At 39.8% G+C, this 24,985-nt stretch overlaps 2 protein-coding genes across 4 annotated transcripts in view; one reads left to right on the forward strand and one right to left on the reverse strand.

Annotated features, from left to right (window-relative positions):
- The first annotated feature begins 1,635 nt into the window (after positions 1–1,635).
- Positions 1,636–12,464, forward strand: slc22a6l (solute carrier family 22 member 6, like). Of its 2 annotated transcripts, XM_088440152.1 has the most exons (12): positions 1,636–1,693; positions 1,773–1,844; positions 5,272–5,772; positions 7,346–7,449; positions 7,544–7,698; positions 7,773–7,941; positions 9,050–9,173; positions 9,272–9,387; positions 9,491–9,705; positions 10,250–10,358; positions 11,925–12,128; positions 12,236–12,464. In XM_088440152.1, exons 3-12 carry the CDS (start codon positions 5,374–5,376, stop codon positions 12,306–12,308), a joined length of 1,668 nt encoding a protein of 555 aa, XP_088296278.1. In that variant the 5' UTR covers positions 1,636–1,693; positions 1,773–1,844; positions 5,272–5,373; the 3' UTR covers positions 12,309–12,464. The 2 variants fall into 2 exon arrangements, with proteins under 2 accessions (XP_088296278.1, XP_088296277.1); XM_088440151.1 differs by lacking the exons at positions 1,636–1,693; positions 1,773–1,844 and adding an exon at positions 3,763–4,002.
- Positions 12,465–15,025: 2,561 nt separating this feature from the next.
- nrg2a (neuregulin 2a) overlaps positions 15,026–24,985 on the reverse strand; it is a 102,010-nt gene continuing 92,050 nt past the window's right edge. The window contains exons 6-11 of one of the 2 annotated variants that reach the window (XM_088440149.1): positions 23,765–23,788; positions 21,713–21,815; positions 21,502–21,625; positions 20,654–20,781; positions 20,327–20,548; positions 15,026–17,949 (exon numbers count right to left, since the gene is read on the reverse strand). In XM_088440149.1, the coding sequence (XP_088296275.1) occupies positions 17,295–17,949; positions 20,327–20,548; positions 20,654–20,781; positions 21,502–21,625; positions 21,713–21,815; positions 23,765–23,788 (1,256 nt within the window). In that variant the 3' untranslated portion in view covers positions 15,026–17,294. The remainder of the gene's footprint in view (positions 17,950–20,326; positions 20,549–20,653; positions 20,782–21,501; positions 21,626–21,712; positions 21,816–23,764; positions 23,789–24,985) is intronic. The other variant, XM_088440150.1, reaches the window with a different exon arrangement.

Consider the following 24,985-nt stretch of genomic DNA (forward strand, 5'->3'; position numbering starts at 1 on the left):
GTCAGGGTTGAGGATGTCCACCTGGATTTCACAGTGATGAATCTGCTGCAAAACACGATTTACAAACATAGGAAATCCAGAACATATGTGCATTACTTTACATTTTAATCAGCCTCGCAGACGGTTGCTATTTTAAGAACTGTTTTCAGGTGACGCAATCGCAAAAATGAGATCTATTCTCGGTGCTGATAAACACGCACGTTTGTTTACCAAATGCCCTACATTAGGCTGATATGATCTGTCTGGAGTTTTTTTTTTTTTTTTTTGGGGGGGGGGGGGGGGGCTGTCTTTAAGAGGATTGTCATGCAATAGAAAGGCTAAATAATTATACTAGTCTTGAAGACGTGTGGTTCATTCATGCAAATGCAGTACAAATCCACTTGCAACAATTGGATTTTTTTTCAGTTGTTCAGTTTTTTTCAGTTGCTGTCACACTTGCCTCCCTGCAACGCGTCACTACAATTCTGGTCTGCTATTGGTCGGCGTCTCGTCACGGATATTGGTGGTCTGCTATTGATCGGCCTCACTCGTTTCAAAATGGTGGAACGGTAAAGCTTTGTTCGATTGTTAGTGGTTACAAAATCGTATTTATAGTGCATTTTACTGCTTAATTCAAAGTTGAAAGGGTTAGTCATAGGTCCCGAGATTGCTAGTGATGTTAACGAGAGAAGTAAGAAAATGATTTATATGGAAACGATGCCCTAGATAACCCTTATTAGGGAATATGGGCATAACAAGCGCCACTCAAAGGTAAATAAATCCTTTCTATATTTTTTATTTATGATGTTTTCTGATTGTATACATGAATATTATATATACGTAGCACCTACTATAATATTTTGGTAGCAATTTTTAATATGTATGCATAATTTTGATGTTTTTACCTGAGGTTCTAAATGCATTAGCTATTTAACATAAGTTTGGATTGCCCGTCATACACTGAGTTTGGCTTACGAGCCCAACCGCGGAACAGATCGTAACACGGGGGCCCACCGTAGTCGTTTTTTTTTTTTTTTTATCATATTGAGCATCTGATGTTTTATCACGCATTTCCCCCGATTTTTGCGTTAATCCTTTCAATGGCAACTCGTGACCGGGGTGCAATAGAAATCTTTGTTTTGAAAACTGAAAACCATCAGGTGGCGCTAGCAGCCAACTGATGACATTTGCAAGCCTTTCAAAGACTTCATCGATTGGCTTAGCCTGAACTACCATAATGCAAAAGTTTTCAAAAGTCATAATACTCTAATTATGATGTATACACTTAATTCAATTTTGTAAGTATATATATATATATATATATATATATATATATATATATATATACACAGCATAGTTACTTTTTCTATAATCCCATTCCTACAGTTTTTGTACATAAAGGGGATGTAGTTTACCCAAAAATGAATAAATAAATAGTGTAAATAATGTATGGATAGGGCTGGTTCTATTGAACAAAGGGCTGGGGGTTGAAAGTAAAAATATATTCATATTTGATGACGTTATGATCCTTTCAATGTCAGCCCAAGTTGTGTGATAATAAGGCCTGGTTAATGAAAAATACACAGACAACCAGGGGTTAAACTTCACAGGGAAAAAGCAAAGCCCGATTCCCCGGGGTCACATCACCGGCATCGCGTCGCATGCACCTGGCCCACCTCACTGGACTAAGATGAATAGCATATCTCCCTCACTGGTGAGGTTATCGCTTTGAATCCTGACTATGGCTTTCCTTATCAAAACCATCCTTGAATGACTCTCAATTGTGTGTGTAGGACATACTCTGAAACAAAAACAGTATTTTGGTCTGGCTCGGTTCAGCATGTGAATGAATGGACTTTGGACAGGTGGGTAGCAGCCTTTTTCCAGTGAAGACTGGATACAACCATATGCTAATGGGGGCTACGGGCACTGTCACTGTGGCATTTCCTGATAACATGTGAACTTTACTCCATTAGAACTATAAGAAACAGTTGATCCACTTAAAAACAAAAGGGCATCACTACATGTCAAGGAAATAGAACTGAAAGGATTCTTTATCTGCCCTCAGGTCAAGAGTTGGCTTAAAATGGTCTTTCTTTTGGAATAGAATACAAAAAAAACATCACCGTGCTGCCGTAATAAATGAATGAAATGAGGCAAACTATGTTTTACAGTCACAGAAGTTCACATTGATAAAAGTCATTTTAAGTGGATCACAAATTGTGAGATTACAGCTCCCAATGTCAAAGAAAAAGAAAAAGAAAAAAAAAAACACAGACCCAGCCCAGTCAGTGAGTTGGTTTCCACGCTACAAGGAATCATCAATCAAATTTATGTTAACATATTGGTGAGTGCAAAATTGTTTTCCCTGTGTGGCAGCTCGTAGTGCATCTTGAATGAAGTTTCAAATGAATATTTTTTTTCACCCACTTCCAAAATTCAGAATAAGGAATGGTTTAACTCAGGTTGGGCATACAACCTCATTTTTGCTCATGCTTAGACTGTACATTAAAAAAGAAAAAGAACTAGCCAGAAAAAAAAAAAAAAAAAACATGCTTCTCTGAGCATGTGCGTTAAGTGCACGTGCTTTTTCAACTTTAACTGCATGTAGACATTTCACAAGTGTGAACTGCCTGTAAATCATTGGTATATATATTGTAAACCTCATAAAGTTATGTCATTTATTTCTCTGCAATGTGCATCTATTTTTTTGTCATATATTACAAAACAGCATGCTTTGCAGTTTCTCATCCAATATTTGGATATTTTTAAGGGCATTTATTGGAAATGCACTGGTTTTAGGATTTATTGTTAAGCAGAAACATTTCCCTGTGAGCTCATTTCCGTGGTTCAAACTTTTGATCCATCAAAGCGTCATACATTTTTTTGTTGTTGTTTTCGGCTTCTGCTACAGGCAAGAGGTCAAAGTAAGATGAGCTAACTTGTGTTTACAGTACTTGTAAGTTGTAACTGAGTGAGAAGTGCAAGGCAATGAGGAAATATAAGTCATGTGTTACGACTGTCATATTGCTAGAAGTCACGTTTGAGCAGAACAATAAAACGGAAGACAGGAAGTTTAAAGTCCTTCTCACGTTTGATTCTCTCTGTGTGCGTGTGTGTGCGCGTGAATAATCAATTAAATTTAGTGTATTACCAATATTTTTTTTTCTTTGCAAAGACAACCTTTAGGGCCAAGCTTTTGGGGACTGAAAATCCGTCAAAAGAGAATTGAGAGGACAACTGTGCTGTGGTTGCTCGACTCACAGCTGAATCAATGTATTTTTTTTCCTTGTTTTGCTTTGGAGCACCTGCAGCTTCATTCAAGCTGACACCTCACGCTGATCATTACACAAGCACATGCATTCCTCAAAATGATTCAGGGGGACCAAAAGGCAGAGGATTAGATTTCAGAGTTAACAATCTTTACGATAACAATCATTATCAGATTACATACATGACATGCACAAACCCTGGATTGTCCACACATAACTGAACCTTTTTTCAAATGCAAAGAGAGCACTTTCTCAATGTTCTGGATTATTTAGGATCCAAACAGTAGCAAGCAAATTTGGCTCTGCGAAGGTTTTGAGGATGAATTTTTTTTTCTTCCATTGGAGGAGGCAATGAAAAATTAACAACAAATCCAAGTCAGACATAAACTTGAACACATGAAATAACTAATGAGGAGAGGGGAGTGGAAAATGATTAAAGCGGAGGTATCTGCCCACTTGTGTTCCATGGCCTGACCAGACTTTGATCCTATTCAGTAAAGACCGCATTCTCGCTCTGCGTTGAGTGAGCGGACCGCTAATACCTCGTGTGGCCGACTCAACCGCACTTCCAATAATCCAAAGTTCAGAAAACGCGCTGGAATTTCAGAGCAGATTATTCGTATGACCATGCAGCCAAAAGTTTATCGATTTTCTTTTCATTTTTTGCTCCTTTTTCAAGAATTTTGTTTGAGCTGATGCGCTTTGTGCATTCTCGTGGGAGATTTTAAGTGTCGTCCATTTCGTTCTGCAGGTAGGTCATTCCCATATGCAGCAGAAACCTAAAGAAAATTTCTTTTGGCGATGCAGCTAAACTGCTTGTTTTTTTGTTTTGTTTTTTTCCCACTGGGAAAGTTCAAATCGCTGAGAAATGTGTAATATTTCAAGTAATGTGACGCAATGCGTGGGGGGTACGACCTCGGGGAACAGAATTTGCTTTTGCCGCTAGAAGTGTAATTTCACATCTATAACACCAGGAGGTGCAGTGGCACTCTCATGGTCATAGGCTGTGTGTAAGTTATATAAAGCTTTAAAATTGCTGTCAACATGTTTTTCAGAATTACAATACTGATTAATGTAATTTAGGGAAAATACATCAACACGCTTTATACTTTATTCTTCACGTCAAAATGTTAGACATTGGAGCTCCACAGTTGATGTTCCAGATCAAATATTGATGAATAATTTTTCAGCATTAAATGGTACATTTAGTGAAAAATGTTTCAAGTTTAAATAAGAATTGGCATGTAAAATGTTAACATTTGTTGTTGATTGCTTTTTATTTTGTTTATTTTGAAAACAGATAGGATATAACGTATACTTGTATTTTTTTTTTTTTAGATAATGATCTTACTTGTTTGTTTAAGGCGAAGGCGAATTTTTTTCTCTTTCCTGGGGTGGTCACTGCTAAAAATAATTGAGAAGCACTGATCTAACATAAACATGGCATTTTAACAGGGCTGTACAGACATTTTCTATGCACTGTGGTAAAGTCCTATAACTAACACTGAAATTAGGGCTGTCACAATCAAAGATGTTAATCAATTATTCCATCAATTAATCACATAATCAGATTAATGTTTGTTTTGCATTAAAGTATTGCAAATCAATATTTTTTTTCCATTTAGTTTTTTTACTGATTAAAAAAGCAAGTAAAAACAATAGGACAAGAGAGGTTAATGTTGTCCACATTAATTTTACCCAAGTAAAAGACAATCAGTTTGTCTTAATGAATGACTACCATAATTAAAAAATAAATACTAATGACAAAATGTTTGAATCATTTTCATTTAAAAAAAGGCCTCTGGATGATTACTTAAATCTTTAAAAAGCTGCAAACTGTTTTTTTGTGGAAAAATATATAAAAAAAATTACAACTCATTTGAAATGTAGTACTGAGCACCCAATAGTTATAATTGCGTTACTATTAAAGATATTTTGCTGTCTTTTTTGTGTGTAAATTGCATGACTATGCATTCAGGTTGACCAAAAATAACAGGCCATTATTTCCCGATTTTCACAGGTGCTGAGAGGAATGTTGATCACAACACAAAAATGGTTCTAGAACTCAACTGGTAGAATTGCTGGTGCTTGTGGAGTTTTAAAAACAAACATCTAAATAAAAATGGCATTTGGTGACCTTCTAGAGCAGGTGGGCGGCACAGGCCGCTTCCAGATCGTGCACGTAAGCCTGCTGTGTATTCCAGTGCTTCTGATGGCCAGTCACAACCTGCTGCAGAATTTTGTGGCGGCCGTGCCTCCTCACTACTGCAGTGCACATGTAAACGTCTCTAAGCTACAGCTCAGCCCGCAAGAAATCTTGACTGTCACTGTGCCTTTGGACCAAACCGGCAAACGGCAGAGCTGCCGGCGCTACGTTGCCCCACAGTGGCACCTCCTGGACAACAATGGCACTGGGAAACAAGAGGGACTGGAAGAGTATGAGGTTGACGTAAGCCTCCAGGGATGCGCAGACGGATGGTCCTACAATATGACGGGAATGACCTCCTCCATCATAGCGGAGGTAATGCTAGCGTTCTTGCCCTGCTTGGATATGTGTGATGCGCTTTCACGAAAGCGGGGTCACGTCATTGAAATTAGTTTTCCATTATTGACGAAAATATATGTTTTGGACAGAGATGTCCGTGTTCTGTTTTTTCTGCAAGAACAACCTTAAAATTTCGACTTTCATTTCCCAGCTTCGAATTGTAATTGATGCGCAAGAAAATAATAGACCATTAGTGGACCATGCAACACTATTTAAAGATTAAAGTGCCAAAACTTCAAATGTGATTTTCTCATAACGAGTGATTCTACTTGGCAACATTCAAATTGCGGTAACCTTGTCAATTTTTGAGCTGCCTCCATGGATTGAATATCATTTTGAAGGGAATTAGGTTTCGAATAAGAACATCTCAATGTTCATCATTGCAAACATAAGCCTCATTTTGTGAAAACACATTGATGCATTTTCACAATAGCAGGCTTCTGTCCCAGAGATTAGTTTTGAGTTATTGGGAAAAAAAATGACAGGGATGTCCATTCTGGCATTTCTACAAAAAAATAACCTCCTTGAGGCCTCGACTTTCATTTGCCAGCAGCCAAAAGATTAAATAGTAATCAAAGTGTATGAAAAGAAGGGATTGGTAGGTCATGCATACCACTGACAGATGAAAGTGCCAAAACTATAAACATGTTTTCCATCACATCAGGGATGTCAACTTGGAAACATTCCAATTGGTGTAACTTTGTTTATTTTTCTTCTTTTTAAACTTTTAAGGCAGGCAGTTCCTCGAGGGCCTAAATCCTGCATGTTATTGATTCTCTCACAGACAGACGATGCAAACAGTTGGTATGACGTTCAAGCTCCTCCCTTAGCTTGCTGATTAGCTAATCATTTGTGTTGGGGGAGAGACACCAGGAAAACATGCAGGATAGCAGCCTTCGAAGACTGGAATTTGACACCTGTGCTTTAAAGGAACAATGTGTAAGATGTAGACCATTTTTTACTAAAAAGCAATAAATGAAATCATTATAAATTTCAAAAATTTGCAAATAAATGCGTTAACGACCAACGGTATGTTTTAAATATAAACGTAGGTCTTGTTATCATTAAATTATATTACATGGGGGGGTGGCACTCCCCTGGAGGCTGCCATGTCTGTTATAGCTACAGAAAACAAAAAATGCAGCATCTCCTGCAGTTTGTAATGAAAAAAGGTCTAAATTTTACACATTGTCCCTTTAAGGCCTGAAAACATCAAATTCCAGTCCATGAGGGCCTGTGTACTGCATGTTTTGCAAGTTGCGCTTTGCAACACACCTGATTTAAAACATTTGCTGTGCAAGAGCTTCTTAATGATCCTGATCATTTGACTCAGGTGTGTTGCAAAGAGAAACTTGCAAAACCTGCACTACACAAGCCCGCGTGGACCGGAGTATGATGCTTTTAAACCTTAACGGGTTCAAGGGATTAAGTGTAGGATTAGAATATATTAATATCTCAATTTTCCATTTTCAGAGACATAAGCCTGTTTTTGTGAAAACGCTTCAAATTTAGTGGCAGCGTGTGTATTTAAAGAATTGTTTGTGTTCAGTGGGATTTGGTGTGTGATCTGCGCTCTTTTAAGCAAATGAGCCAAACCATCTACATGGGAGGTGTTCTTGTGGGATCCATTGTTTTGGGAAGTCTTGCAGACAGGTAAAAACAAAAACAATCTCAAATGACTGCTTTTATACAGTAGAATAATAGGAATATGTTGAATACAGCAGCTTGAGCGAGCTCTTTTGACCAGGTTTGGCCGACGCATCCTGCTGATTATTTCTCACCTGCTGATGGCGGTTTCTGGGACGGGTGCTGCTTTCGCCACATCCTTCCCCATGTTCTGCCTGTGCCGCTTTGGTTGCGGGATGGCTCTGTCAGGCGTGGGCCTCAACACCTTCTCTCTCAGTAAGCGATTTTGTTTGACAAAAATGAGCTTGTGGTATCTAAAATCAAAATTTTTGTTGTTGTTGTTGATAAAGTTGTGGAGTGGATCCCGACCCGCGTGCGAACCGGAGTGGGCACCATAACAGGTTACTGTTACACGGTGGGACAGTTACTCCAGGCAGCTCTAGCTTACTTCGTTCGAGACTGGAGGTGGTTGACCTTGGCTGTGTCTTCACCCTTCTATGTCTTCTTCATCTACTCATGGTGAGCAGTTCAAAGTTCAGCTGACGAGCATGCTGCAAAGATTCAGCGAAGGGCAGAATGCATTCACGCAAGCATGACATCATGTACACCTACGAAGAGAACTAAGTCTTTCACTACTTTTTAAATTTGAGATTCTTTACCTACACCATGAACTTAAAGGGCCCATGTAATGATATTTCAAGTTTTCTAGTTAAATATATGCAAATCAATTGTGTAATTCTACCATTGGTGCATTGTAAATTTTATTTCTTGTAAAGTATAAGTTTTGCTGGTGGCTGCGTTTCTAAGCAGGAAGTGAAATGGCTTGTTGAGTAAAACCCCGCCGCTCACTGTGTGGTTGCCGCACTTCTACACGATATTGTTAGTAAATTAACTACCATAAAGAAACAACAATTTGTAGCAATCAGTAGTGGGATTCCAATGCAGAGTGAGTGAAGATGCCAAAAACAGACTTGTTACTGACACTGAAATGAACTGGCATTGTCAACAAAGCAAAAGACGTGTCAAGAGAGCGCAAACAGTCTTCGATTTATCAAATCGGCCCCCTCGGAAAACTACGACTCATAACAACATTTCTAGTTGAATCATATACTACAACAGTGGATTGTATGGCTGCGTCCCACAAACACACATTTTCAACACGCTGACATTTTCTACAGTAAACCTTTGGTACGAGAAATGCTGACCTTTATTTGGCTGACAGTGCAAAATCTCTCCTCCCAAACCCAGGAATGAAAACGAAAAAAAAAAAAAAGTGACCTCAAATTAAGGTGGGCGTGTATTTATTCTTGTTCGAGTGGTACAGGAGCGCTGTAGAGTATTGCTTCTTCCAAGCCTTTTTTATCGGCTTGGGCTTGGCCGGTGCTGAGCGCAGAATAAGCAAAGCGTTCTTAACACTTGAACAATAAATCGAAACTCTTGACAGCGTCAATCAAAATTTCCGACAATTATCTTTGGAGGCCAAAACCTCCTAAGTCACAGTTGAAGTTCATATTTTTCCAAAAACATAATAAATTAGTCAATATGCACTAATGGTTGAAGAATGGTTATATAGGACTAATAACGTGAATGCAGTATTTGGACTGAGAACAAATGCACTCTCATACAGGTGGTTTCATGAGTCTTCAAGATGGTTGGTCTTGAGCCAAAACTATGAGCAAGCTGTCCAGAATCTTAAAAGTGTTGCTAAAATAAACGGCCGTAGCAAGGAAGGAGACAAGCTTGACGTTCAAGTAGGTGGAGACGTTCTTAACTGTCCTAATAGAATCATACTCTTGTGTTGAATATAGAAACTGAGATCCAGTGGAAATGACTTTGTCTTTGTGTAAAGATGGTGCAAGAGTCCATGAAGAAAGAGATGTCATGCTCACAAGGCTACTACACCTTCTTTGATCTCTTCCGCACTCCCACCATGCGCTCGATGACAATCTGCCTCAGTGCCGTCTGGTGAGCAAACCCTCAAAACATGCGAGTCCTTCAAACGCCTTCTCATTCACTCCGAGCATGTAACGCAACTTGCGACTCAAACATTTTATTTATTAAACCTCAGGCTCTCAACAAGCTTCGCTTACTACGGGCTAGCCATGGATCTCCAGAAGTTTGGGGTGGACTTCTACTTAATCCAAGTCATCTTTGGAGCGGTGGACATTCCTGCCAAAGTCGTCATAAGTGTGACCATGTGTTTTATTGGACGCCGCCCATCCCAAAGTGGTGCACTTATTATTGCTGGAATCACAGTACTGATCAACCTGATGGTACCTTATGGTATGACAAAAATGCATTACATATTTTTTTCAATTTAACACTTGTGTGAGATCTTTTGAGCTCAAAATCAAAGCCATTTCACATCAAAGGAAGCACATAACACACAAGAGAGCTGAAATTCTACCCAAATGGTGACGTGCCAAAGTTCAACGTGGCACGATCATTTAGTTATCACACTACCAGGTGTATGCCATCACTTGGTTAAAAAACTGCGAGAATGACGTGGAAGAATATGACCCAAAATGGTCAATCTGTAGGATATGTGAATGCCAAAAATTGTAATAGCTTCATGCCCAGTATTTTCAGAGAGAAACGAGTATTTTCAGAGAGAAACTTTGTGAGAAACAAGGGCCAAACTGTTTAGCATGTCTGCCTCATATGTGGAGGTTGTGGGTTCGATTCTGGCCCTGGCCTTCCAGTGCGGGGTGTGCATGTTCTCCTTGTGCCCGTGTGGGTTTTCGTAAGCAGGAAGCACCCCTTTGCTTCGTTCTAAGTAATATTTGTGAAGTTAAGTGAGCTGACTTTAGATTCCTCTAATCCGCAGACCAGCAGACACTGCGTACTTCTCTGGCTGTCGTGGGTAAAGGTTGTCTGGCTGCTTCCTTCAACTGCTGTTACCTTTACTCTGGAGAGCTCTTCCCCACCATCATTCGGTAAGTTGGAATAAGTTCCAATCAAACGATAGTTAAACAAAAAAACAAAAAAAGATGTTGATGCACATGCACATAACAGCATAAGCTCATTAAGATGATCAGAACCTAAGCCAAGCACTTTTTTAGCAGCATAATCAGACTGACAAGCCACTCGGAATGATTACATAATGCCTCAAATGACATTAGGTCTTATGCTGAAAGTAAAATTCTTTAACTTTCAGTTTGCATGTTCTCTTGCGGGTATTTTGTCTTTCTTGCAAATTAAAAAAAGAAAAAAACTCTTAATCATCCGAAGGTTATAAGATGAATTGTTGTTTGCCTTTTTGTGTATATGTGCTCAGCAACTGACTGGCCCCAAGTCCAAGATGTTTCTCGTCAAAAATCAGCTAGGATACACTTCAGGCCATCAGCAATGGAATATTAATAGGCCTACTATAGAAAATGGATGCATGGTGTGTTGTGATGTTTGTACAGTTTGGATGACGGATGGAAATTAATAACGATCTCTATCGATAGATCTTGTAGTTTATATATGTGCCCAACTGAAGGTTTGTGGCCAAATGATGAGCTGATGATTAACGGCAGGATGTGACCCAAATCGTGACGAAAGTAGGTTGTGTAAAGTCATCGATCTTAACTTCTAACATGCAGTTCCTGCGTTGTATTGACACTGGTACTTATGGCTTGTATTAATATGTTTACATGACAAGAAAATATAAAACAAAATCAGAAATTGTCAGAAAATGCAGCTGAAAAAGTTCCTTTAGCAATTAGTGGCCTGCTTAAGAAGAGCAAATGTGCAGGTGGGCCTTCTCCAATGTAATTGAACTCATTCTATAACAAAGATTTATATTTTATATGATATTTTTATGTAAATGTTAAGAGAACAGTCATTCAATCTCAGGGATGAATTAAGGTGCCAAAATAATTAAGAATGTTCGTATTTTAGTACCTAAAGTAATTAATTACAAACCCTGGAGTAATCACTTTAGTACTTGTTTACCTAAAGTAGTCAAGTACTGTATTACTTGATCGCCTAGAGTATTTAATCAATTTCATACCTAACATACCTAGACTAGATACCAAGACTGAATTTACTTAATTATTACATCGGTACATAATTATGTTAGTACAGAAGTAGTTCAATAATTAATCAAATCCTTATATAATTTCTGTATTTTATGTAATCAATTACTTTAGGGACTTAAGTTATGAAATAATAAATTACTTTATGTACCCAAGTGTTAAGGGAATTGAGTATGTTAGTACTTTCTTAAGTAATCAATTAATGACTCTAAAATGATTATTCCTAATCACATTAGTACTTGTTTACCCAAAATAATCACTTACCTTAGTACTTAATTTCTTTCAGTACTTGATTACTCTAGCACTTCATGTAATATGTACCAGCCATTTGTAGACCCTACTTGAGCCAAACATGTAAAATAGTATGTTTGGGGTGGACTAATAATATAAATAATTACCTGGGATTAAAAACAAATGTAAAAAGTAAAAATAGGTCTTTGGAATTGAATGAGTTAACATGATGTGAACTTTGTACCTCAGCCAGAACGGAATGGGCTGGGTTTCAATGACGGCTCGCGTCGGAGCAATGGTGGCCCCCATGGTTCTTCTGAGCGGTGACTTCATACCCTGGCTGCCGGGTTTGATCTACGGAGGAGCTCCCATCATCAGTGGAGTGGCTGCCATATTCCTCCCGGAAACACTTGGCTCGCCGCTTCCTGACACAATACAAGACGTGGAAGACAGGTAAACGAGCAAGCTGTGTTCACAAAATGAAATAAATGCATTTTGCCAGAGAGTGAATATAAAAAAAAAATATTGATCCACCTGTGAATTGTCTGTGTGGAATACAGGGGCTCTGGTCGAGTCTCCAAAATGCCACCAAAGGAAGACACGCAGGGAAATCTCCTGAAGCAGGTCATCTGAATGCATCAAAATTGTAGAACTGCTGTTTTAATGAGAATTGAGTGGACACTGCTGTTTCTGTAGCAGTCTTTGCAATGATTTTATTTAATCCTTCTGGAGACTAATCCTATAGACAGGTCAATCGTGAAATAAAAACTCACAAGTGGTTGTAATGTAGCATTGAGGATTTACGTGATGTTGGGGACTCTTCGCCTAAATGATGTACTTTAAATATAAAAGAAAAAAAAATACAGGCTGCGTTGTAGTCTATTTGCATTTGAAATATAATACATATATGGCATTTCACATCAGCTTCTTTTAGACAAGTCCTCAAATAGTGGGGATGCTTTTGCAGTGTGAAGTGTAATTGCCCATCGACGCCACTAGGTGGTGCAGTAGCACTCTGTCAAAGTCTGTGCTCAAATTACAAACTTTTAAAATTTCTGTCTACAGTGATCCCTTGCTACTTCACACCTTCCCTATCACACTTTCAGTGCATTGCAGAAAAACACGTGTGGTTAAGGTTGCCTTTATGCCAGACAGACAAGTTAATTATAAATACTCTTCGGACATCAAGCTACTGCAATACACAAATTTACTTTCCCTTCCTTTGGCTGCAGTCTCACAGAGAGCTGCGGTTATATTAGTGTAATTAGAGGGAAGCCTGTAGCTGACCAAACATGATAAATATCAGAGTTGACACTCTAAATTCCAATTAATTACAAAAGCAATCTGGATAAGACAGCTACAACGCTATGGTGCAGCGCTGCTCTTTCCTGCTCTTCCTTCTTTCACATTTCACAGAAATACAGTTCAGACAAATTCAGATGCCCATGAAAATTCAGTCATTGGCAGGGGTATTAACCACGAAATATAGTTTCAAATAGTTTCAAATTTTTTATGCTTAGTGTGACTCAGAAAAAAAAAATCAGCTCAATGTTTTATACCTTTTTTATTTAGGTTAAAATACTTAAGAAAACGGTACTTGTGTATTAATATTCCAGAACAATTTACATTGACTACTTTTTACTGATATCATATTTTTTTCAGCATCAGTTGGTCAAAAACGTTTCTAGTTCAAACGAAGATTGACTTTTTTTGTTATTTCAGGCACATTGATGCACTTTAATCTTTTTTCAGTTTCAGACTAACCTGTATCAACTCAGTAAAAAGTAAAGTTAACATTCGTTGAAAGTTTATTTTAATTTTGTTTTGTTTTGTTAATGTTAAAAAGGATACTATTTGAAGTAAAATGCCTTCTCTTTCCTAAGGGGGGACTTTACAAAAAAATAAGTTAGGGGCACACTGTCTTAGACAATGGTCATTTGCAAGCTACAGCAGTTTATCGGATGTGCAACAAATGTGTAACACTGTATACTAAAAGGTATTAACTCGCACGAACAATATTGCTATGGATTGGGAAGCTTCAATTGTAACCCTAAGTGGAAACAATAACGCTCTACCGTATATTACACCCAAAATGTCAAGTTGAACCTAAAATGCACTATAAAGTTCCACGGGTGCATTTAATTTGTCGTTCTCTTCAATGCGCTCTGGTCCTTGTTAGAGAACAGCGTGTTGCGCAAAAATTACTATAACGCTCAACATGCGCCCTCATAAAGAAGTTAGACATCAAGTTTCATGCGTATTAGGTGGCCCCCAAAATCTCAAAGGAACGCCAACGATAGCCACAAATAACGCTAAATGTTACTTAACTGTGAGATGGCAGCAAATTTGTACTTTCCAGTTTAGTTAAAATTTAAACATTGACACAACTCTGTTGAGTTAACAAGATGATGAAACAGGTAAAATAGTATCCAGGACAAGTCTAAACCCTTACTTGTTGGAGATGATTATTGAAAACACATTTGAAGATGTTTCTTCAAGTTCAAGGTGTCCTCGTTGCTTTGTTGACAGCAGTTTTGAATTTTGGTGCAGTGAAAGAGCGACACTCAGCGCATATCTGTGGTATTGCAGCAACATGTGCAACCATGTTCCAGACCCATGTTATTCATTCATTATTTCACATCTATCACCTTCTGTTCCAGTTATATTTTTACTGAACTTTCCACTTGCTGCTAACCCGGCTGGCCTTTTGCTTATACAAAACGTGTGCTTCACCAGAGTTCATGCCTATGCTCGGACAAAAAGAGGACTGGCACAATTTTACAATACTATAATATTGAAGGAGTACACAGCATTTTAATAAATTGGGCATGTTTCTTCACTTTTACAATAGGAGTATTGTAAAAGTGTATAAGTAAGTACTTCAATTTTATGAATAGGGAGTCCTGCCTGCCAGTAGCAGCGTGAAGTGTTCATCTTGGATTTGGTATTGCCATCTAGCGGTACCTTCTCACCAATGTAAAATTAAATAAAAATAGCTGTGCAACGCATTATATCTCTTTGAGGCATGCTGTGTGTTATATGGGATTTTTTTTATCTTTTTTTTTTTTTTTGGGGGGGGGCATTTATAGTTATCTGAAAGCTAGTTTGAAAGTTGAAATTACCTTTATGGAGTAGCTTCCATTTCTCTGCAGGATAAAATATGATGGGTTTTTTTTAATTTTCCAAAAAAGTAGAGCTTGTGTGTCCTTTCATGAAGTACCAATCCTCATATTATAATGCCCTCCAAAAATCTAATTTGGTACACATTCATACAATTATGTGCATTCAAGCAAAGAAATAAATCAAGATGGAGAGCAAACATTTCTGCAGAAATAACTACATCATAAAAATGTTATGAATAAAGATTTATTTTCCTCATATGAACAGGTTGGAATCATTTTTCATTTTATTTTACAATCTATGACAATCTCGCATTGTTTCTTTTATTTCTAGCATATTCCAGGAATGACATGTCGAGGGGCAAGGGGTGGGGTTGTATTTTTATTGCTGAATGTTAAATGAAATACACTTTCACTGACTAGAATTGTCTGCTGCTTTTCTTTTTTTCTCTCTTTTTTTTTTTTTTTTTTACCATGCACCCATCTAACCTTGACCACAAGGACATGCAGAGGAAAGGAGTTTCAAGCCAGGGGGGTGCAAAGTCAGAGAAAGTGGGTCTTTAAATGAAAAGGTGTAGCAGGGCATGCCTGGTAGAACCTCATTGTGGTGAGTTTTGCCAAATCACGCTATTTAAATTAGAGGAGCTTAGGAGGAAAGGTTTGTGAAATTACCTGCAAGTGACACGTGAGCAAAGATCATTCCCCACAATAAAACCACTGTGCAATGACCCCACACAGGGCTGGACTGGCCATCTGGAAAAGAGGGCAGATGCCTGTTGGGCCGGCAACTTTTAGGGCATGATCCATTTACAATATGGACAGAAAACTGACCGATGGCCAATTTTTGTGCCAGTCCAGCTCTGCACTCTTAAATATTAGAAGATCAATCATTTTAATTTGAATGCTTAAAAGCAACATAGCAGACAAATACTTCAGCTTTCCTCAAATGCTCGCAATTTCATGGGGGCTCGGGTATATTAGATTCCTTGCATCAGGCTGAATTTGAAACGACTAAATCTGTCAATAAGACAAAGCGGTAGGTACACAGTACTATCGGAGGAGAAACTATTTGGATGCTACTTGACGTTACTGGAAGTGTGCATGTAAAAGTGAAGCGCACTAAACCAAGTGATAAAATGAGTATGTGCACAAAGAAAAAAATCGATAGATGGCTTTTTTTTAAACGAAGAAAAATAACTGTTAAATATGCATTGACAGTATATCATGTTGTTTCATTAAACACTACAGAAATCAGGCACACATTGCACAAAATAACATCATCAAACAGCAAAATAGAAAGATTGCATATTTTTGCATTGTATGATTTCTTTCACAGCTATTTCCATGTTATTTTCTTCCAATTTGACTTTACGCGCATTTTTAGGAGCGCATGACGACATGGATGTTCCCAAATTGATTAGGGTGGAAAGGGGGGGGGGGCATTATGGAAATCCTGAGACACCATGCGGCCTCTAAGAGAGACCAGAAAAACCAGAATGGACACAAAATTGGGTGTGTGGGGAGGGGGGGGGGGGGGGGGGGGGGTATGGGTTGAGTGAAAGCAGATGCAATCTTTTTGTTTCACCTACCACTCTGATGGCAGGGGTCACCCTGTGCCAAGCGGCTCAGTATTTGTGAGGCTCGTAAAAGGCTAAAATGAGGGGAGCCTGCAGAAAATGTAAAGGAGGGGTGGGGGGTGGGGGGGCTGTAAACACATCAAGCAATGACCTGCATAACTTAACGGAACCTACCGCAGCTTCACCTGCGCCTACTCTGTGGTGCTGGGAGTGTATTTTTGATGCACACTGGCAAACCCTCAGGGTTGATGCAACTATATCAACCATTGGAACTCATAACAATGCATGCAAGCAGGATGACACACACATACACACACACACACACACACACACACGCATAAATCAGATGGCAAAAACAATCTACATGATATTCATCAAGCAGGCATTCTATTTGTTCCCAAATGATAAACCCTACAGGTGAATTACATTGATGTAAACATACACTTTGTGATGAATGTGGTTTATATTGCGTGGTATGGAAGGACATTCCAGTGGGGTGCGACTCCTCAAAGGATGCAACTTTGGAAAAAAAAAAAACGACCAGAGAGAAAATGACAAAACAAATCAAAATATTAATGTGTATTAAAAAAAAAAAAAAAAAAAAGAGGCGTCCATATAAGAAAGGCTACAAAAACCTCCACTGGCCCTCTGGCATCAGCAAACAGCAAAAGGCACCACAATATTACTTTTTTTTTTCTTTTACATTGTGAAAAAACTGGCACATCTTTTTTATGCTGTAAATCAAAATGTACATATAAATAGAGTTTTCCCTATAAAAAAGTCTTTGCTGTTAACTAGTAGACAACTTTTGCTAAAATGAAAATAAATATTTCATTTGTTTAGAATATCTGTCAGTTATATAAAATAAAAATATTTCTTATAGATGCAGGTCTATACTATATTGACTTTGTTGTTGTCACTGTCTAATGGGCCGCAGCGTCCCCTTTGGAGCGGGAGTGCGTGAGTCTTGTTTGCACGTTGCCGTGGCCGCCGTGCCGCCCCGACGACTGAGGAGTCCGACTGTCCGCCGGCCTGTAGATGGTGGAGGGCTCAGCGCTCATGTTCTGCATACTGAGGAAGGGCGTGCTCTCGCCGTCCTCCTCCGACTCGCTCGCCGTTAGGCAGCTCCGGGAGCCGTAGTCCCGGGAGGCCTCGTATCCGCGCGGGGCCACGTGGCCGTTCAGTCTGGATCTCCTCCAGCGTCTGCTATCGGGCGCGCCGGAACCGCTTCTCTTTGGTTGCTCCCTGGAGGAGAGATACTCCTGGGTGGTCTCATAGTCTTCGTCCTCCGCCAGCCGGTAGGGGCTGGAGGGCAGGCTGCCCCTGCCGTCGGCGGGGTAGGCGCGCCGCTGCTGCCGGTAGGCCTCCTGGCACTGGGCCTCGTGGAGGGGCACCTGGTAGCGGCGCAGCAGAGGCTGGTTGTCTTCCGGGGGGTACGGGTTGTGGACGGCGGGGGGGAGGGACATGGCGTGGCTGGCGTTGGGCGAGGTGATCTGGAAGGTAGGCACCTGCGGGGGCAACGAGTAATGGAAATCCACCGGCGACAGGCGAGCTGGTGTCGTTAGGGCCGACACATATCTGTTGGGAGGAAGGGAGGAAACGCGTTCATATTTGGTGACTGCCAAGATGCGGCAGGCACTCGGCCTTCACTCGTTGTGGTGCTGAGAACTCTTTCAGTGTCGCGCCCCACGGCACACTTTTTCGGGGGGTACGCCCTGACCATATTCGCTGATGCATAGTCATCTCAATTTGAGTTTTATATGTTGTGAAGATAGGCAGTTGACTCGAGATTCATAGTTGCAAAATATTACATTTACAATAGCAGGGTGTCTCTGAGGAAACAGCGGTTGACAAAACAAGTCAATTATTTTATATAACTAAAAGGAGACTGAAAAACGCTTTGCTTTTATGGGAACTACTTTCTTTAATGAAGAGGGGTAGCTCTTACAGTGTTGACGTCTCCGCCTGTTTAAATTAAAGGGGACCTGCTTATTTTTGGGGAGTAAGTAAACATGACAAAGAAAAGAATAATTCTTTCTTCTGAATCATTGCTATACAACGGCAGATTTATACTTTATTTTGAATCATTGGAATACCAACCACTAGAACGAAAAAAAAGCCAACTTATTTGAATATGTCATTCTTTGAAATTAAGCACAATAGCAAAGGGATTTCAGCTTTTAAAGATGGATAGGAATCCCGCATTGTTCAGATATTTCCATTTAATAACGTTTAATGCATTGATGAAATACTTTTCTCTCAGATTGTCAGACTGCATTTGAATGCACCACGCGTATCATGTTAGCACCTAGCGCTAATACTCAACACTTGTTCCATATCACACAGTGACAGCGTAAATGACTAGCGGTTTCTTAGCGTCCTTAATCAGTGATTAAATAAGATTTCATGGGGGTATGTTGATTTTGCTAGCTGTGTGATGTGATGGCAAGAAAATTGGAGTCCTTAGGATGAGTCAAGCTAGCCAATATGACACCATCATCGCGACAGCCCACTTCAAAATAAAAGACTGCTATAGCTCCTTCATTATCATCCATCATCATATTATTTGCTGTGTATATATTTGGCAGTGTGTTACGATGTATTGGTGTGGCTCTCTTGGCATGTCTTTTATTTCATGGTGTGCATCACATCAATAAATAGATGATGTCACATCCATGTACACAAGACAATTTGTTGTACCAGCACACACTGTAAATTTGGTCAAATTTGCAAGTGTCAATTCGCAGTATCAAGCCCTGTTAGTGTAGCGTGTATACAATCTTTCAGTCAAAGTAACCTCACAGAAAGGTCAGCATGGTTTCTCCATAGATGCTCCTAAAGACAAAATATCAAGTATGTGTTGTCGTTTAATTGAGAGCTGTTTCAGTTGCATAACACAGCTGTGATCCAGCTGTGTTAACATCATCATCATCTTCTGATGTTCCCCAAAGATCCATTAAAGGCCCATTTCTTTTTTTTTTATTAAGTGCTTTAATATTGTGTATATTTTAGGTAATGCTGATGGATTGCAGATGTTTTTTTTATTTTTTTATTTAGGGAAACATGGTTGCTGATTTCGGTGCTTGAAAAATTCAGTTTAAAAATGTGAAGTGTGGAGCAAAAAAGTTTTGCTTCAAGTATTTTTTGTTTGTATTTTCAGTAAAACAATGAAAAAAGAAAAAGTCATAAGAGAAGCAGGTCACATCAACTTGACAAAATTGCATCCTCGGGCTTTGAATTGAAACTACTGCACAAGCACATTACAGTGACCCAGTGAACTACTTTTAAACTCTAAAACTAAAGTTGTTTTATAATATTTGAAAGAAAATATTTGAGATTCGCCTTTGTGAAATACATTTCCTACACCTCTTGCATTGATCTTGACGGATCTCATGTTCCACCAATACACCCACGCAACACTTTTGAGAGGCAAGAGGTTGCCTTTCGTTGATGGCGCATGGCTGTGGATCTTTGAAGCGTGATGAGCCTTTAGGAAGCTCTATACACTAAGGCCAAGAGAGCCTGAGAGATTTCCACAGTGGAACTGATTTTGCTGATGCAGTAGCTGTTGCCTTAACGGATGAGGCCCATGTTATTTGTTACAGGACTCTGAGGGGATGTCGGTTATGTAATCAGGCCGTGCATAGCAATTCGAGGCCCAATTCACGGGCGCATACTCGATCTAGTCTGGTCCCGTTGACACATAGAGTATACGGCTAAAGAAGTCAAACACACAAAATGCAAGACGTAACTTGTCGAGATTGATGACGACAATTTATACAGGTTCTTGTTGTTGTGCTGTGAATGCTATTGAATGCACATGCTGTGTTTGTTTGACAGTTGTTTGGCAACCCTGAAGATAAAGTCACACATGCCAAATGACTACATTCATTGCCATGTGACACATTGTTCATCTTCCACCACCAAAGATGAGCCACAGGGGCCTCATTCCCACCTGTCGCTATGCGGAGAGTCTCCCAGGGAGTCAAAGGAGTCCCCATATTGGAGGGCCGGCCGATGGGGGTCATTGTAAGCACAGTGTGCAGCCCGCCGGGCCCGTGCCTCCATGCATGCAGGGCTGCTGCATTTACTGGTCCCCACTGATGATGACATCATCCCCGGTGAGTCAGAGAGGACACTGTCCGAATGTTCCAGGCTCCACGTCCGTTCTTCGGGTCTGAAAAGAAACAAACAACCAAAAAAAACCCACACAAACTGAGTAAGGCTCACATCACAACGCTTCTAGAGTCATTTGGAAATTATACACTGGAACCACGCTCACCTGTGAGTTGATGAATGGGCTCGTGTGGAAGAATTGTGAGATCTGGAAGAGGTGTGACTGATGGGGAAGGATCCTTCTGTCGCAGGCCGTATGACTCGTTCAGTTGCTGGGACGTTCTTTGATATGTACTAGATTAAAATAATGTTCATATGATTGCAATTCTATTTGTATTACCACTTAAGGCCCCATAGTATTCATACATGGGGCTTAATATACAGTATATACATATATGTTTTCCAGTACTTTTGGTATATATGTCACTACTTTATTGTAGCACCCACTCGATGTACTGCAATAACATTTCAACGCTCATTCTAAAGTGGAGTCTGAACCAGGCTAACATCCTGTTAATATTTGCTCTTGTGCAGCAGCAAATTAATATGCTTTTGCTTAAACTAAACCACTGCTCGTCATTAAACATCGACAGTCATGGTTTTATATGGGCAGTTTGGCCCAAAAGAATCAACAGCGGCATGTTCCGGCAGCAACTCGATCCTCTTCACAATTGTTACTGGCAAGTTTCGAGTGTGGAGGTGCAACAAGGAGAGCGGCATGCCGGACAAAGAGAAAAACTCTGGACCATCTTTTTTAGGCTTCGGACGATATTTAGTTGAGGTGCGATTGCCGCGACCACGAGGGTAACTTCAGTTCCAGAGAGAGTATCGCCCCATTTCAGCAAATATATCAGTATTCAAATGTTTTGCTTGAATTCTGTTTATCATTTTTATATTTGATATAAATAGGATTTCAAGTTGTGGGGGCATAAAAAGGTTGGGATGCAAATATAATTTCCTGCCCGATAAAGAGCTCAAAATTAAAAGTGAAGAAACCTTTCTTCCAAAACTCACGTCTACCATGGGGATTTCCTCTGGTCCTGGTCCTGGGTGGTTGGGTCCGTTAGCTAGGCTTCGATTGGGGTGTTCTGGACACACATTCTGTCTCAGATGATGGTGCATCTTCTTTCTTTGTTTCCTGTTGAGAAGGTCTTGGTCACTTATCGCACTTTATACAAAAGATGTTGAAGAAGGACTTGGAGGGGCATTTTAGCGCACAACTTACTTGGTTTTACAGTAGGCAACCACACAAACGATGCCCACCACCAAGAGAGCCACACAAATACCCGTGATTGTCAGGACCCGCTTCTGGTAGAGCTCTTCTGCCTCTGTCCATACAATAAAATACACACGAACCAGTCAATATCTTCATAAGCAGATTCCTTCTTTATGCTGCATATCTACACTATGAACTTTAAAGCACTTTTTACCAGCCATGACTATTCATGTGTTACATCATCACAAAGACAACATTAAAATTTGGGAGCTTTTCCAGAGAAGCGCTTGCGTGAGTTTGAGGGTTAGACTTCACTCCCTCCTCAGGGGAAAGGAGGTTGAATTACTGCAGATAAATAATGTACAGTAATAAACATCTTACATTTGTGCAATTCCTATATAAGCTTTCAAGCCAATTGACGTCATTGAGCCTACAGAATACGTATACGGTACCGGTTAAAAGTGTGGAAATGCCTTCAAATTCAAACTGTTTCAAACATTGTAAGGTCAAGAAATTCTTGAAAATACACAGCTGTGAATTGGTTATAAAGCTTCGTCCGCATTCTAAATCTGACTGGGAAAATACCAAGATGTGCAAAACAACATGTTATCTGGGCCAGACGCATACAATTGGATCCAATCAGCCTATAGAAAGCAAAGTTGAAGATTAACAATTAGATTCATGCAATTAAAGGAATACTTTAATTATGAGCAAAATGATTGATGGCAATAAATCTGCTATTTTGACACACCTAATTTATATGAGCTCTTTCCTTTTGCATACTGCTTTACGCACCTGTTTTTTTTTGTTACAACATCAAAAGGAAACTACTATAGTGTACTGAAAAGATTTTTTTCTTTATTTTCCAAAAACATTTAATATAACTTTGGCTATTGGGGTCCAAACTAAGATCATTTGTGGCACATTGTGCATTTTTAAATGACCCGAGATGTAGACAGAAAATGCCATTTGTTGCTAGTGATTTATTTATTTTTTCCCCACTGCTGAGCTTTTCTAAATAAGCAACTGTGGCGGTTAACTTTTTTTTTTCAAGCAAAACTGATGTCAAGGTCCAAATTATGAACATATAACAAGAGTCCAAAGAAATGCTCCCCCCCCAATTCTTCAGATTTTAGTTCTAATCGATTGCTACTAAAAATTAAATGTAATTTCATACAAACCCACTAAATAATCCAGTAAATAATATGACCACGTGATCAAATTTTTAATTTTTGCTTGTATAATGTGGCGTAGCCACCATTTTTCTCAACGTGCCACAGCAGCAGTTCATGCAATTCGACGCGATTGCAACGTGTCCAGTTTGAATGTGATAACATGCTCCACTTTTATGAACCATTTCCTCTTCCATTCCCCTGAGACCACAGCCTCGTGGTGCGTAAATTCACTTGCTCGTGTTCATTTCGCCCTCAAATCGCTTAAGTACTTTTTTGGAAAAGCTTGATGAAAATGAGAACTGTCAAAAGGAGGACGGATATAGCAGCAAACACAAGCAAATCATGACCGGGGGCTCTAAATGTAGCGCTTGCATGCTCATATCAACAACCACTCCTTGAAAGATAAACAGCGTAAATTTCTTCTACTTCATAGGCAAATTTCAGCTCTACTTATCACAGAGTGAGGCAAGACACAGGTACTAAATCTCTAGAGGTAATAGAAAGGGAAGCAAAAAGAAAGCAGGCCGGATTGAAAGGCATCTGGCAGCTACAAACATGATATAGCATGCTTGTTAAGGATGGAATGAGGAAACAAAAAAAGGAATAGGCGATATGTGAGTCAGACGGTCGACTCGATGCACGTCGAGAGGTGCAGGTGATGACATCCATGTTAATCATGTTTGATGGAGAATCAGTTGCAGGGTTGCTACACTCTAACAAGAGCGTTTCACCGAGAGGGGGGGGTTGATTGGTTAATCCAGGGGGTGGTATGATTTGCAGGTCACACCACAGATGGAACAGATGCATGTCAAAATGATTTTTAAACTTTTTTTTTTTTTTTTTAGTATCTATGCAGGGCTGAGAATCAAAATGGATCGTTCCATACCCATAAATTCAATCCCAAGATGATCTGCCGTGGCAGAAAGTTGATAGTTGGAAGAAAAACAACAAAAAAGAGCAGATTATGAAAGAGGCACCATTTAACATAAAGTGAGGCAAACTGACAAAATGTAGTGAACACTTATTTAACTTAGTAACAGTCAGACATTGTTAGCAACATGTAACAATGGGCAGCATGCAAAACACAAACACAAATAAGCTTTTAATCATGACATCCTGTCTCCTTAAATTTGCTACCAATCGGGCGAAATCACACCATCGAACACATCCATGCCGGGTTTAAACAAGCGTATTGTAGCATAATTGAAACGACCAGCCTGGATAGGAGTAATAATGTCAGGGCTGCAGTAACCAACCAACCAACCAACCAAGCTGATATCTCAGGCTCAGGTTTGTGCGGGAGCAAGTCCCAGCTGTTTTTTGGACAACACGCTCTCGTTAAGCCAAGAGGAGCAGAAGCCATCCTCCCGCTATGCGGGATAGGCTATCTCCTGGGGATGGGTGGTGCCCCTGCAGGAAGCAGGTCTTTAAGTGCGGAATGGATGTGCGTGCGCGCATGTGCCTGCGAGTGCCTGTTGGCTGCGCGCTCGGCGGGAGAAAATGTGATTTATTGTCATAATTGAGAGGGGAAAATGCGGAATATCAACAGTGTCTTAAAGTTCACTTGGAAGGCTAATCGCTACATCCATCATGTTCGAATGTGACTTTTCCAAGAGCTGGATTTTTAGTGTGGATCAGCATGTTTGAAGAACCACAGGTTAATAGTCATCTTTTAAATATAATGATGAAATGGTGGCTTATCATTGTGAGCTCACATTGCAGAAATGTGGAAGGTGGTGGCCCCTGTATGGCGGTACTGCTAATGCTAATCTTTCGAGATGACATTAATACTGACCACGTTGTCATAAAATTTCCAAAAAGGACCCTAATGCTCAAGATCCAAAAACGTTGCTAAAGCCTGGAATGTGTTCATGCAGCTGGATGAGAACCAGAGATAAATTCTGTCCTTGATACCGTCGCACAGCTGCAGCAAAGTTAAATTGAATGCAGAGAGAGCTGCATTCTCCCACACACCACGTTTTCTTCTGCCAAAAAAGAAAAAACAGCACGTCAAGTGCGTTACGTTGGCCATAGGCTGAGAATGAATGCGGAGGACAACGTTGAGCCAATGATACTCACGTTTGCCAAACAAATGGTCAGTTTTGCG

Source organism: Hippichthys cyanospilos, chromosome 18, assembly GCF_059441005.1.
Source record: "Hippichthys cyanospilos isolate Australia breed blue-spotted pipefish chromosome 18, RoL_Hcya_1.0, whole genome shotgun sequence".
NCBI lineage: Eukaryota > Metazoa > Chordata > Actinopteri > Syngnathiformes > Syngnathidae > Hippichthys > Hippichthys cyanospilos.